At 44.1% G+C, this 14207-nt stretch overlaps 1 protein-coding gene across 7 annotated transcripts in view; it reads right to left on the reverse strand.

The window, feature by feature from the left end:
* Positions 1-4400: 4400 nt before the first annotated feature.
* LOC124013620 (neurexin-2-like) overlaps positions 4401-14207 on the reverse strand; it is a 1135017-nt gene continuing 1125210 nt past the window's right edge. For 5 of the 7 annotated variants that reach the window (XM_046327948.1, XM_046327945.1, XM_046327947.1 and 2 more), the window contains one exon: positions 7157-7696. In XM_046327948.1, coding sequence (XP_046183904.1) covers positions 7305-7696 — 392 coding nt within the window. In that variant the 3' untranslated portion in view covers positions 7157-7304. Of the gene's footprint in view, positions 7697-14207 lie in introns of all 7 variants that reach the window. The other 2 variants (XM_046327950.1, XM_046327944.1) reach the window with 2 other exon arrangements.

Here is a 14207-nt window from a genome sequence, read left to right on the forward strand (position 1 = left end):
ACACACACACACACACACACACACACACACACACACACACACACACACACACACACACACACACACACACACACACACACACACACACACACACACACACACACACACACACACACACGCACGCATGCGCGCACGCATGCATGCATGCATGTACACAAACACACACACTTTTCTTGATATTTGTCCATGAGGCAATATGAAACGCAATGTCACTGATTGTATGTTAACAACATAATAACAGTAGTTCTATCGTAACCTGGCGTATTAAAAGCCCTGAGGAGTCCCTGCCCCAAACCCCTTTTAGAGGTAATAGGCTGGGAAGGATTACCTGCCCTGCTCTCGGCAGGGGCACCAGTTTTAGCCCTGAGGGATGCTCCTCTGTCATTTAAAATGATGTGCCTGGAGGGAACACTTCACACACACACACACACACACACACACACACACACACACACACACACACACACACACACACACACACACACACACACACACACACACACACACACACACACACACACACACACACACACACACACACACACACACACACACACACACACATCAGACACCGTACATCACACAAGACATTTGAGCTCAGAAAGCGAAGTGAATAAACAATAAACTGTGATTGAAGACCCATCGCAAACGCAAACGCACAGTAACACTAATTTGTGCTGAAGCGGCTGCTTCAGATTATGTCAGAGCTGATGGCTCATTGGGGGAAGTGATGATGTATTCCTTAAAGCAACGTCTGAGGCTTGTTTACCACAACGCTTTTCTCAACAATGCGTAGTTATGAGACGCCATAGACGTTTTGATGAATGCAGAGGGAAGCAAGTTGAGGAAGAACAGAGTTGAGTATTTTCAGAGAAGGGGTTGGCGTTGGTGCGAAGCTCTCGCTCTCATGTCTTCAGACTAGTTAGGAGTCGTAGCGTTTGAAGAGACCTGTCATGTTGGTAAGGTGTGGCCGCGGGGGAGCGTTTGTTTTTTAATGGAACAAAGGGGAGAGAAAGAACAAGGGATGATGAAATAGAGGGGAAACACCAACATTAATTGGAGGGAATTCTTTAGGATGTGAAGTCGATGATCAAGCCATCCTCTACCTTGCTTGCTCCAGAGAACTCTGTGACTGAGTTGGGTTTGGGTTCTCTGTTCATGTTTTTATATAACATTAGTATCATGCTTGGAGAAAGGGAAGATTTATTTGGTACCCAAGTCTTTTTTTGTGGTGAGAGGTGTGTGTGTGTGAGGCGTGCGTGAAGTGTGTGCATGCGCATTCTGTTATTTGTGTGTTTCTGCCTGCTGACTGCTGGACTAGTGTAGGGAGAAATAAAAATATACATTTCAATTATCAGACTTTCCTATTAGTGTCTCCACTGGCTTTCACCAACCCAAATAACTCTGTAACCTGTATCCTTGTCTTCCAGCCGCAGGTCTTGGTCAGACGAAATACCCCCAGGATTGTGAGAGCCAAAGGGATGTAGAAGATACCATCACTACCAGTGTAAGTCACCTCTGTGGGGTTGGAAGCCAGATGTTCTCCATAGTGTGTGGGGTTGGAAGCCAGATGTTCTCCGTAGTGTGTGGAGTTGGAGGCCAGATGTTCTCCATAGTGTGTGGGGTTGGATGCCAGATGTTCTCCATAGTGTGTGGGGTTGGAAGCCAGATGTTCTCCATAGTGTGTGGGGCTGGAAGCCAGATGAGTGTTGGAAGCCAGATGTTCTCCATAGTGTGTGGGGTTGGAAGCCAGATGTTCTCCATAGTGTGTGGGGTTGGAAGCCAGATGTTCTCCATAGTGTGTGGGGTTGGAAGCCAGATGTTCTCCATAGTGTGTGGAGCTGGAAGCCAGATGTTCTTGCCAGATGTTCTCCATAGTGTGTGGAGCTGGAAGCCAGATGTTCTCCATAGTGTGTGGGGTTGGAAGCCAGATGTTCTCCATAGTGTGTGGAGCTGGAAGCCAGATGTTCTCCATAGTGTGTGGAGCTGGAAGCCAGATGTTCTCCATAGTGTGTGGAGTTGGAAGCCAGATGTTCTCCATAGTGTGTGGAGTTGGAAGCCAGATGTTCTCCATAGTGTGTGGAGCAGCCAGATGTTTCCATAGTTGGAAGCCAGATGTTCTCCATAGTGTGTGGAGTTGGAAGCCAGATGTTCTCCATAGTGTGTGGGTTGGAAGCCAGATGTTCCATAGTGTGTGGAGTTGGAAGCCAGATGTTCTCCATAGTGTTTGGAGCTGGAAGCCAGATGTTCTCCATAGTGTTTGGAGTTGGAAGCCAGATGTTCTCCATAGTGTGTGGAGCTGGAAGCCAGATGTTCTCCATAGTGTGTGGAGTTGGAAGCCAGATGTTCTCCATAGTGTGTGGAGCTGGAAGCCAGATGTTCTCCATGTGTGGAGCTGGAGTTCTCCATAGTGTGTGGAAGCCAGATGTTCTCCATAGTGTGTGGAGCTGGAAGCCAGATGTTCTCCATAGTGTGGAGCTGGAAGCCAGATGTTCTCCATAGTGTGTGGAGCTGGAAGCCAGATGTTCTCCATAGTGTGGGGTGCCAGATGTTCTCCATAGTGTGTGGAGGAAGCCAGATGTTCTCCATAGTGTGTGGAGCTGGAAGCCAGATGTTCTCCATAGTGTGTGGAGCTGGAAGCCAGATGTTCTCCATAGTGTGTGGAGCTGGAAGCCAGATGTTCTCCATAGTGTGTGGGGTTGGAAGCCAGATGTTCCCCATAGTGTGTGGAGTTGGAGGCCAGATGTTCTCCATAGTGTGTGGGGTTGGAAGTCAGATGCTCTCCATAGTGTGTGGGGTTGGAGGCCAGATGTTCTCCATTATGTGCGTGCTCATTATACGGGAGTATACACTGGGTGGTTGAAGCCCTGAATGCTGATTGGCTGAAAGCATATACCATGGGTATGATAAAACATGTATTTTTACTGCTCTACGTTGGTAACTACTTTATAATAGCAATAAGGCACATTGGGGGTTTGTGGTATATGACCAATATACCACGGCTAAGGGCTGTAACCAAGATGCGTCATGCCAAAGAACAGCCCTTAGCCGTGGTATATTAGTCATATACCACCCCCCATGCTTTATTGTTTAAGTATACACTCAGTTTATAAGGTACATCCATCTAGTACCAGGTCGGACCCCCTGTCCCTTCAGAACAGCCTGATATCTTTGAGGCATGGATTCTACAAGTCAAAAACATTCCACAGTGATGTTTGTCCATGCTGATGTGATGGCATCGCGCAATTGCTGGAGATTGGATGGCGGTACACCACCAGTTTTGCCATCCTCCTTCAACCTGGAGCAGCAGGTAACATAGTGGTTAGAGCCTTGGGCCAGTAACCAAAAGGTTGCTGGATCGAATCCCTGTGCTGACAAGGTAAAAATCTGTTGTTCTGCCCCTAAACAAGGTAGTTAACCCACTGTTCCCTGGTAAGTGACTTGCCTAGTTACATTCTTTTTAAACCCACTCTCATCAACAAGCTATTTTCCTCCACGTGACGACACTGTTCTGCATCAAAAGCCCCGATACGGGATCCGGCGTGCCTGGCACAGACGATCATACCAAGCCCAAAACTCGCTTAGTAACAGAATGCCTGTCCGCCTGCTTTATATAGCAATCCAAGGCCACGTGACTCACTGTCTGTAGGAACGATCCATTTTCCTGAATGGGGTACCTAATAAACTGTCCGGTGAGTGTACAGTATTGGTAAATACTGGTAAATACAGTATGACCTATGTGTGTAGGTAAGGAAACAACTCTTATCTCCTCTTCTACTCGTCACCTAGTAAACCCTGGAAGGCAGACATGATTGTTATGTTGTGATGTCTGTTGTGATGTCTGTTGTGATGTCTGTGCATGTGTATTATCGACTCCTGACAGGTGTACTGGACTAACATTATACTGGAATAATACCTTAAATATCCAGCCTCATTAGTCCCTATAAAGCACCAGCTTCAACTTCCCCTTCTGTAAGTGGAAGTAGGATATACTTAGTGTTAAGCACGTGTTAAAGTAGGAGTTCCTTGTGTTAAAGTAGGAGCTACTTGGTGTTATGTACGTGTTAAAGTAGAAGTTCCTTGTGGTTAAGTACATGTTAAAGTAGGAGATACTTAGTGTTAAGTATGTGTTAAAGTAGGAGATACTTAGTGTTAAGTACGTGTTAAAGTAGAAGATACTTAGTGTTAAGTACATGTTAAAGTAGGAGTTCCTTGTGTTAAAGTAGGAGCTACTTAGTGTTAAGTATGTGTTAAAGTAGTAGCTACTTAGTGTTAAGTATGTGTTAAAGTAGAATATACTTTGTGTTAAGCACGTGTTAAAGTAGTACTCCTCGATGTGAAAAACAACATCTGGAATATATGTGACTGATCGAGACCAACAGACCACGCAACAAGAGATATAAGAAGTATATAACCAAGTGTATTCCCCTCTGTTAATGTACACATATTTAGAGTCATCTCACTGGAACACTTTACAATAACATTTAGAAAGAACAGGTAGATACTGGGAGGAGGAGGACGGAGAGGAACATAAACCGGACAAACTGGATGAGGAAGAAGGATGGGATGGAGCCAGTCTCCAGACTTGGCAGCCGTTTTGACTCTAGCAGTTACAGAGATAGATATAAAACAATAGAAAATAGATAAGACCCTGTTCGGTCTTCAGTTAATGAATGGTTACATACACTCTGCCATTGTGAGTAAAGGGGGATGAAGGATGGGGTGATTGATTTTGGAAAAGAACGGAGTGAGGTGGCAGCAGGAGGGATGGAGAGGAAAGTATCTTTTCTCCGTACTGACAAGGAGAAAACATGGTTTTATGTTTGTAACCCAAATCACAGTTGCTCAATTACCAATTATATATCAATTTCCAATTTCCCAGAATCAATTATCTTTGTCATACTTTTTTCTCTAAACAGGAAGGGAAAACACATATTTTCTTAGTAATGGGATGAGAGATTCAAATATTTAGACATTGCACAAACTTTTTTTTTGAGGTTTTTCTTTTCTTTTCATGGTACAGTTTTCTTTTTTAATAGTTGAGAAAATTGGAATACTAGAGTTCTTGTCCATCTGCAAGGGAACTGCTGTTTGCCTTGTTCTGTAATTATTTTTTTCATTGAATGTTTTTCACTAGACTTGCCCTCATTGGCTGTTATCAGTCTTGACCAATGAGAGGCAAGAACGCAGATCCAAGGTAACGTACGCTTTCCCCCCAACACTAGGGGGCGAAAGTGGGACTCCAGCAAATTAATTCACAAATTCCATCAAATGTCTCGCATTTTTTGAGGGAAAGAAACCTGCGTTTCCCACTGTCGATGAAAGTTGGTCATAGTATGTATGATTGGTGGGTGTGGGGGGAGGGGGGGGATCGGTCTCACGTCAAAGTATCAATAGTCCATCAAATTTGTTATTTATCACCCAGTCCACTGATACACACGCATTCGGGTGAATTTCTCCTCTTATGCTCTCAGTTAGGTCCATAGTTTTTTTTTCTCTGAAACTTCTATACATATATATATTTATTTAGAACAAAGTCAGTTTGTCTGCTGGAGGTTGGTTTCTGGTCTGTGTTTGATAGTAACGACGTGAGCTGGTTCCTCCGCATTAGTGGGCTCGGTAGGGGGAAATGCTGCGTGGAGCCCAGAAGAAAACACATGACGGATAGCCTATCTGTTGGAAAACTGAAAGACGACCCAGGGTTTTGGCCTCAGAAGTTGGTTTTGCAGCTAAAACGTAACAAGTAGCATCCGTTGGTTGGTTGGAGCTTTTGTTGTTCTCACACGCTAGTTAAACGTTATCAATCAGCATCATCATTTTTTTTTCTCCACAGAAATAGTCATCTCTTTTTTGTAAATTAATACTACATGCTTGAAACACAGCAGAAGAATGTGTCATCAGCTCCTCGGGAACCACAGACATTGAGAGAAAGAGAAGGGGAGGGGGAGAGAACGAGAGAGACTTTACGAGAGGAGCGAGGTGATGTTTCAATACTTGGAGGAGGGAAGAAGGCAGACTTGACACCTCGTTTCTGTATATTGGCAGTCATTTTGTGTTATCATACTTGGCTAGCAGTGGGGTTTCAACTTCCAATACAAACCCATCTATTTAGATATTTACGATTGACTCCGTTAGCTTGTTGACTGTTTAGACCCGCTACATAGCATCTGATAGCAAACAATAGGCCTCTGCTCTAACACTGATGGTGGGTCTTCCTTCTCTGTGTCTCTCTGTAGCCCCATGCTTAACTCTGATTGTAGGCTATATACAATACAATACCCTTTCAAACGCTGCTGGATTAGCTGGCTCCATTGTAGCATGAGCTCTGGGTCTGGCGATTGGCACAAAATGATGTTGCATTGAGCGAGATTTGGCAGCCATTTGTTGTAGCCAAGACTTTGTCTCTCTGTGTTTAAAAAAAAAAAAAAAAAAAAAAAAAGGTTTATACGGCCATGTGAGAAAAAAATATTACTGTAATGGAGAAAAATACCACACGTTTTTTGTAATAACTGTGGTTAAAAATGAGTATGTGTAGATCTAATGAAATATGTTTCTTTGCCAATCTCATCTTCTATCTCTCTGCTGTAGACTCTAAATGGGTTGAGAAGGAAAGCTAGGAGGTCATTTTGTCAGTAAGGTTACCTCTATACTAAACTAAATCAAACTCTGCCAACAAAGATTTGACTCATTACTCTACAGTTGTCAGTTCATCTAGAGCCTCTCTCCTACCTATACCTTCAACTCTTCCCTCTCTCCTCCTCTCCGTCCCTCCCTCTCTCTGTGCGTCTCCTTTCGTCCTCTGTTTCTGGCTAGGCCAGTCTCAGACGTAGTACTCCTTGTCTTTGTTCTTCTTGTTCTTGGTGGTTGTCTTGGCTGTGCCCGGCTGCTTCTCCTTCACCAGGGTGCCGTTGCTCTGCGTGGCCGAGTTACTGATGTAGTTACGGCTCTGGTCCACCTGGTAGGAGCCCTCGTCCCGGTTACGGTACTTGTACATGGCGTAGAGCAGGATGAGGATGCAGAGGGCGGCGGCCGCCACGATGCCCACCACCATGCCCGTGGTGCTGGTGGACTCCCTGATCACCTCTACCGCGCCGGGAGGCCCTCCTCTCTCCGGGGATGTGGGGTCTGGGGTGGGCACATGGGGGAAATTGGGAGGGTAGGTTACGCCTGGGGCATGGCGGTGGCGGTCAGGGTCGGAGGAGGGGTGGGTGGGCGGCAGCAGCACCTGGTCCCGGGTGTTCATCTTGCCGGCAGGAATGTTGCTGCTGCTGCCGCCTGGCTTGTTGAGCCTGGGGCCTAGCTGGTCAGGGTTGGCCGTGGGGGTGGACGACAAGGGGGGCGGTGGGAGTTGGGGGCCGGTTGGAGAAGTGGCGGTCGCGGGGGTTCTGGACGCTGCCCTCGTTGGGGGAGGGGGAGGACCGTCCTATCGGTGACGAGGGGGAGTTTTTGTAATAGTCCTCATCGTCCGACTCGGTCATCTCGCCCGAGCCGTAGGCGGACACCTCGATGGGTCCCGCCTCCTCGCAGTCCTCCTGATCCAGTGGGCAGGGGGGGCGGCCGTTGGGCAAGGGGAGGGATTCTTTGGTGGTTTCGAGGAAGGGGCGGTAGGTGGGGGGAAGGGGGATTACGGGGTAGCGGGTGGCGTAGGGGGGGTCTAGGGAGTCCACAGTTATAATGGGCAACACTAATTCACCTCCTAGGACAAGAAAGAGACAACGGAGGGAAGACGGCGTTAGTGAGAAACTGAGGGCACCTCCTCAGGACCAAAATAGAAAGCAACAACAGTTGAAATGAAAACACCAACACCATTATTAGAACATCACTAAAACCTAACATGAGGTTAGTTCTAACGCTAGTTTAGTTAGTCTCTAGTCTTCTATTTAAAGAGTTAAGTTGACTAAACAGATGTACAATACATTGTATAAGATAATAATAAATATTCTGCTACTCCTGATATCTTCCTGACGCTAGACTGGACATGACTACACATATATGTTAATGTACATGTTTAAAAGACTAAACAACATATCAACATCTACTAGATACAAGTTATCCTTCTCTATCTGCCTGTCTATGCTGTTCTATTTCTACGCTAGCTTTCAGTTTTTCTGTGGGTTAAATAAGATAGCAAACCACGGAGTTCAGGTCACTTACATCAACAAATTGGCCGCATGATTTTTGCATGAAAAAAAAAATTACAAAAAGAAAGCTGTGTAAGATTGTTCTCGGATAGTGATAAACAACTTTCCCCCCATTTCTTTTTTATTTTATTTTATTTTTTTGTGTGAAAAATAAAATAATTATCTGAATAATTCATTGTGATTTTCAATTTTCATGAAGAATGGTTCAAATCCCATTCTGCCTAGGGGCATGGTGACCTGTATTCAAACCCTGAAGACCAGCTGGGGGAAACTGATTCCCCCTAGTTTCTACCCTGAAACACAGTCTACAGATGTGGTCCCAACACCCATATCCTCCCACTAGATATGCTAAAACATGGGACATGAAGAAATCTTATTCACTTGACACAGTTAACAATTTGTCAGATCTTTCTGTCTTACCCGGATCTCTATGCCTTCATATTCAGTCTTAGAGGGGAATTGAATGTAAACAAATAGCTTTTTTGTCCTTTGTAATATAATCACACCCACAGTTAATAAAACATTTTTAGGGTGTTACACATCAGTACATTGCTTTGAAGTTAAGTCAGGACAAAAGTCATTGAGTCAAACACAGGAGTGCCAATAACATCATAGGAAAGTGTTAGCAGTACATAGCACAACATAAATAACAAGTTACATTCCTTCTTCGAAAAACAATTTGCTACCCTCTGCCGCATCCCGTAATCATGTTAGGGTCACAATCCCAGAGACAATTAGCAAAAATGTTACGGGGCAATTTGAAAGGTTATGACATTTCTCTTTATGGACATTGATAATGTGAGCCACAGAAATGTCCATGACATGAATCATGCATAGTCGTAATGCTGGGCCTTTCTTGAGTTGATGAGGTAAATTAACGTATCTAAACAGAATAGGGATCGAATAAAGCGAGTGAGTGTGGAGGGAGGAACCTAGAAATGTGTACCGAGGGTATTTTGGGGTGTATTTGTCACCCCCAGGCCAACATATCACACCAGCGCTCAAGCCCCCACAAGCCACATTTTTCCTGACAACCCCACAATTAGTAGGACAAGGGACTTTCAGAAGGGTTATAGAGCAACCTTTACACAAAACCTGTCAAAAGATGATCAACAACGATACACAGCGCACTAAAACAGGCATTGAAAGGGAGTAAAAACATGAATGCTGAGAAAGAGAAAAGTTAGTCAGTATTCAACCTTATAGGAACCAGCCCATTCCCAACTCCTACAACTCCTACCGCACAGCCAAAATGGCCGTTGTGTTACCCTGGCAACATAAAGGTGCCTACTTTTATGTGTGTATCTCTGTGTCTGAAGGTTAAGATACACCTTTAAAGAAAGTGGTGGCATATTTGAGGAAAAGAGAAAAATTCACAGAGAAAATGAATGAACCATTAGCCCAAATAAGATAGCACTATAGATTATAAGATTATTTGTCATACATATTCTGTAAACTTGTCAGATTCTGAGTTATCTTTCAAACATTTCCTACTTTCCCTTCTTCTGGACTCCAGAGATAGTTAGCTTCTTCTCTGAGTGTCTCGATAAGATGGAGGTGCAGATTCACTACATATACAAAAGTATGTGGGCACCCTTTCAAATGAGTGGATTCGGCTATTTCAGCCACACCTGTTGTTGACAGGTGTAGAAAATAGAGCACACAGCGATGCAATCTCCATAGACAAACATTGGCAATAGAATGCCCTTACTGAAGAGCTCAGTGATTTTCAACGTGACACCATTATAGGATGCCACGTTTTCAACAAGTCGGTTCGCCAAAATTCTGCCCTTCTAGAGCTGCCCCGGTCAACTGTAACCTCTGTTATTGTGAAGCGTCTAGGAGCAACAACAGCTCAGGCACAAAGTGGTAGGCCACACAAGCTCACAGAACGGGACAGCCGAGTGCTGAAGTGTGTAGTGAGTAAAAATTGTCCTCGGTTGCAACACTTACTACTGAGTTCCAAAATGAAATGGGTTTGGCCGAGCAGCTACACACAAGCACAATGACAACCGTTGGCTGGAGTGGTGCAAAGCTTGCCACCATTGGACTCTGGGGCAGTGGAAACGTTTTCTCTGGTGTAATGAATCATGCTTCACCACTAGGCAGTCCGATGGACGAATCTGGGTTTGGCGGATGCCAGGGAAACGCTACCTGCCCAAACGCATATTGCCAAATATAAAGTTTGGTGGAGGAGGAATAATGGTCTGGGGCTGTTTTTCATGGTTACGGCTAGGCCCCTTAGTTCCAGTGAAGGGAATTCTTAACGCTTCAGTATTCAATGACATTATAGACCATTCTGTGCTTCCAGCTTTGTGGCAACAGTTTGGGGAAGGCCCTTTCCTGTTTCAGCATGACAATACTCTCGTGCACAAAGCGAGGTGCATACAGAAATGGTTTGTCGAGATCGGTGTGGAAGAACTTGACTGGCCTGCACAGAGCCCTGTCCTCAACCCCATCAAACACCTTTGGGATGAATTGGAATGCCGACTGCAAGCCAGGCCTAATTGCCCAACATCATTGCTCGACCTCACTAATGCTCTTGTGGCTGAATGGAAGCAAGTCCCAGCAGCAATGTTCCGACATCTAGTGGAAAACCTTCCCAGAAGAGTGGAGCCTCTTGTAGTAGCAAAGGGGGGACCAACTCCATATTAATAACCAGGATTTTGGAATGAGATGTTTGTCCACATACTTTTGGTCGTGTATCTTTACCTCGCCATCTGTCTGTCTGACGGAAATGGTGCCAACGCGATGCCTCGCTGTCCCCCTGCCTCTCTGTAGGCCGACTGTCCCTCAATGCATTCCGCTACTGCGTGGCCCAGTTATTGGTGTCTGACACTGAAAGAGTTGTGAGAAAACCTAAAGCAGCTGTGCTTCTGCTGGAGCTGCTCATTGTGTCTACAGAATGAATATAGCTGGGGAAAAGTGACACTTGGTCAAAGGAATTGTTCAAGAGTCTTTGTACACCTGCATTTTGAGAGGACCACCCCTGCAAACGATACCACCACTCTCTACTGGCCACAGAATTCACAGCTTTAGCGTGAGTGCCATAAGCTTTGTCATTGGTGCCATGATAGGAGAAGTTACTGTTAACCACAGGATGGAGAAGATAATGGGTTCTCAACCCTCAAACACAGACGTCTACGTGTACAGCTGCACCTGACTCCACTCATCTCTTCACTGAGTGTTTCTTTGTCTGGACACAGTCCTGTCAACACCTGATATACTTCCCCTTCCCATGACTGTGCCCTGTAACGGCATATGCAGCTTCTGATTGGTCAGTTCGCACCCATAGATTGGCCACACAGCCACGCCATTGGCCGTATGATGAATGGACTTGGTGTGAATGGACTTGTTCAAACAGGCTTCAAATGCTTTGGTCATCGTCACAATGAGAACTGCCAAGAACCCATAGAGAACCCATAGAGAACCCATAACACTGCCCTTCGTTTGGAAAATTGAAAATCCACTTTACTCACTCCATTGTGAAATGATTTGACCTGTTGACAGAGTCTGAGCTTTTCCACTAGTTAGGCTAGCCTGCTGTGGTCACTTGCCTGTGTGGGTCACCCTCTCCGCAGCACTAGAGGAATACTCACCTTTTTAAAAACCAAACCAAAACTCAAAAGGGGTGTGTATTTTCCCTAATAAGCAAGCAGATCGTTAAAGATGGATACTGATGTAAACACTGGGACTTAGTTATTCTGCCTATCACGTTGGCTCGTCCTGAACAAACACTGGGACTTAGTTATTCTGCCTATCACGTTGGCTCGTCCTGAACAAACACTGGGACTTAGTTATTCTGCCTATCACGTTGGCTCGTCCTGAGCCACTTGAAATTTTAACGGTCGAACGACTGACTGTTCAGAGTTTGTACGTTGCATAGAAATTGCTTCTACTACGTTGTGGATGGAATCGAGATTAGAAATCGGTATTTTCTGGTCTCTGTCTAACCTAATGCATTCTCCATCTCTGCAATGGTCTGCTATACTGGGTAATAATCAATTTCATGAAGACTACATCCTTGATTTAGTTAAGAAGTTCTTTTGTCTGGACCTAGTTTGCATTCAATAGAGAAAAGCACACCGTTTCCTTTCACATAGACAGTGAATCATTTAACACACAGTCCACGCATGCCGTCCTACGTCCTGAGGGAGGGTCATGTATTCTGACGTTGATTGATGAAACTACGTTCACCCCGTCTGATTGATTACGGATTGCTCCTTTCCACAATGCTTTCTGCACGGCACTTCTGGATGGGTGCCATGAATTCTCCCCGGTTTTGGCTTGGTCGGCAGCCTAGTGTTTCTACCTCAGCGTGACGCAAATTAGAGAGTCCGGAGGCCCTGACAAACTCTGTTTGATCCCGGGATGAGTCAACGTATGAAATATCAACCTATTTACCTCTGTTTGATCCTGGGATGAGTCAACGTATGAAATATCAACCTATTTACCTCTGTTTGATCCAGGGATGAGTCAACGTATGAAATATCAACCTATTTACCTCTGTTTGATCCCGGGATGAGTCAACGTATGAAATATCAACCTATTTACTCTGTTTGATCTGTTTGATCTGTTTGATCCTGGGATGAGTCAACGTATGAAATATCAACCTATTTACCTCTGTTTGATCCTGGGATGAGTCAACGTATGAAATATCAACCTATTTTCCTCTGTTTGATCCTGGGATGAGTCAACGTATGAAATATCAACCTATTTACCTGTTTGATCCTGGGATGAGTCAACGTATGAAATATCAACCTATTTTCCTCTTTATTATTTACTTTTATTTAACCAGGCAAGTCAAGTTAAGAACAAATTCTTATTTTCAATGACGGCATAGGAACAGTGGGTTAACTGCCTTGTTCAGGGGCAGAACGACAGTACCTTGTCAGCTCGGTGGTTCGCAACCTTCCGGTTACTAGTCCAACGCTCTAACCACTAGGCTACCCTGCCGCCCCTTTGATTTTCTATCTCCCTCTTCTCTCCATCTTGTCTTCTTTGTCCCCTCTCGCTCTCTCTCCATCACTGTCAGTCTTCTCACTTCTTACTAATATTTACTGAAATATTTTTGTATTTTATCTTAAAATCCACAACGGTATTTAATCCCACAATCTCAGTAAGAAAAAGTGACACTAATCTGCCAAACAACATTTGTTTACACCTTTTCACAGTTTTATGTGATTTTGGGACATTAATTCATTTAGGTTTTGATATGACTGCAGTGTTTTTGTTCCTTTGGAGAGTTGAGTTGAAGCTAGTTGATATTCTGCCTCAGTGAGCATATTGGATTTGATGTACCTCATAAGACTGACAATATACTATGTATTGATGCACAGAAAATGCCTCAAATATAGTCTATTGACACATGGAAATATATATGTAGTATCAACCAGCATAAGTGTGTACATTCCTCTGAAAATCTCTATTCAGACAGATGTATAATACATGTGCAAGAAGAAATGAAATATTTGATTATAATTAATGAGGTAACTTTTCAATGATCTCTTTTGTCTTGTCCATTCACCCTATGAATGGCAAATATACACAATCCATGTCTCAACTGTCTTGAGGCTTAAAACTCCTTCTTTAACCTGTCTCCTCCCCATCATCTACACTGACTGAAGTGGATTTAACAGGAGACATCAATAAGAGATCATAGATTTCAACTGGATTCACCTGGTCAGTCTATGTGTACACTCAATATATATCAACATCACCATACAGATACCCACTGTTCTCAATGAATCAGTTTGACCAAAGTTATTTCTGCCCCATCATTTGTTCTTTAAAGCTGCAGTATATAACATTTTGGGAACCTGACCAAATTCACATAGAAATGTGTGTTATAGATCTGCCATTCTCATTGAAAGCAAGTCTAAGAAGCGGTATGTCTGTTCTATGTGCAGTATTTCTATGCTATGTGCTTTATAAGTTTTATTTTACTTTCGGTTTTGTACACCAGCTTCAAACAGATGGAAATACAATATTTTTGTTTATGGAAAACATATTTCACATCTGCTTAGATGATACAATGATTATCTACACTATACTTGCTTGCTTAGT

Source organism: Oncorhynchus gorbuscha, linkage group LG25, assembly GCF_021184085.1.
Source record: "Oncorhynchus gorbuscha isolate QuinsamMale2020 ecotype Even-year linkage group LG25, OgorEven_v1.0, whole genome shotgun sequence".
NCBI lineage: Eukaryota > Metazoa > Chordata > Actinopteri > Salmoniformes > Salmonidae > Oncorhynchus > Oncorhynchus gorbuscha.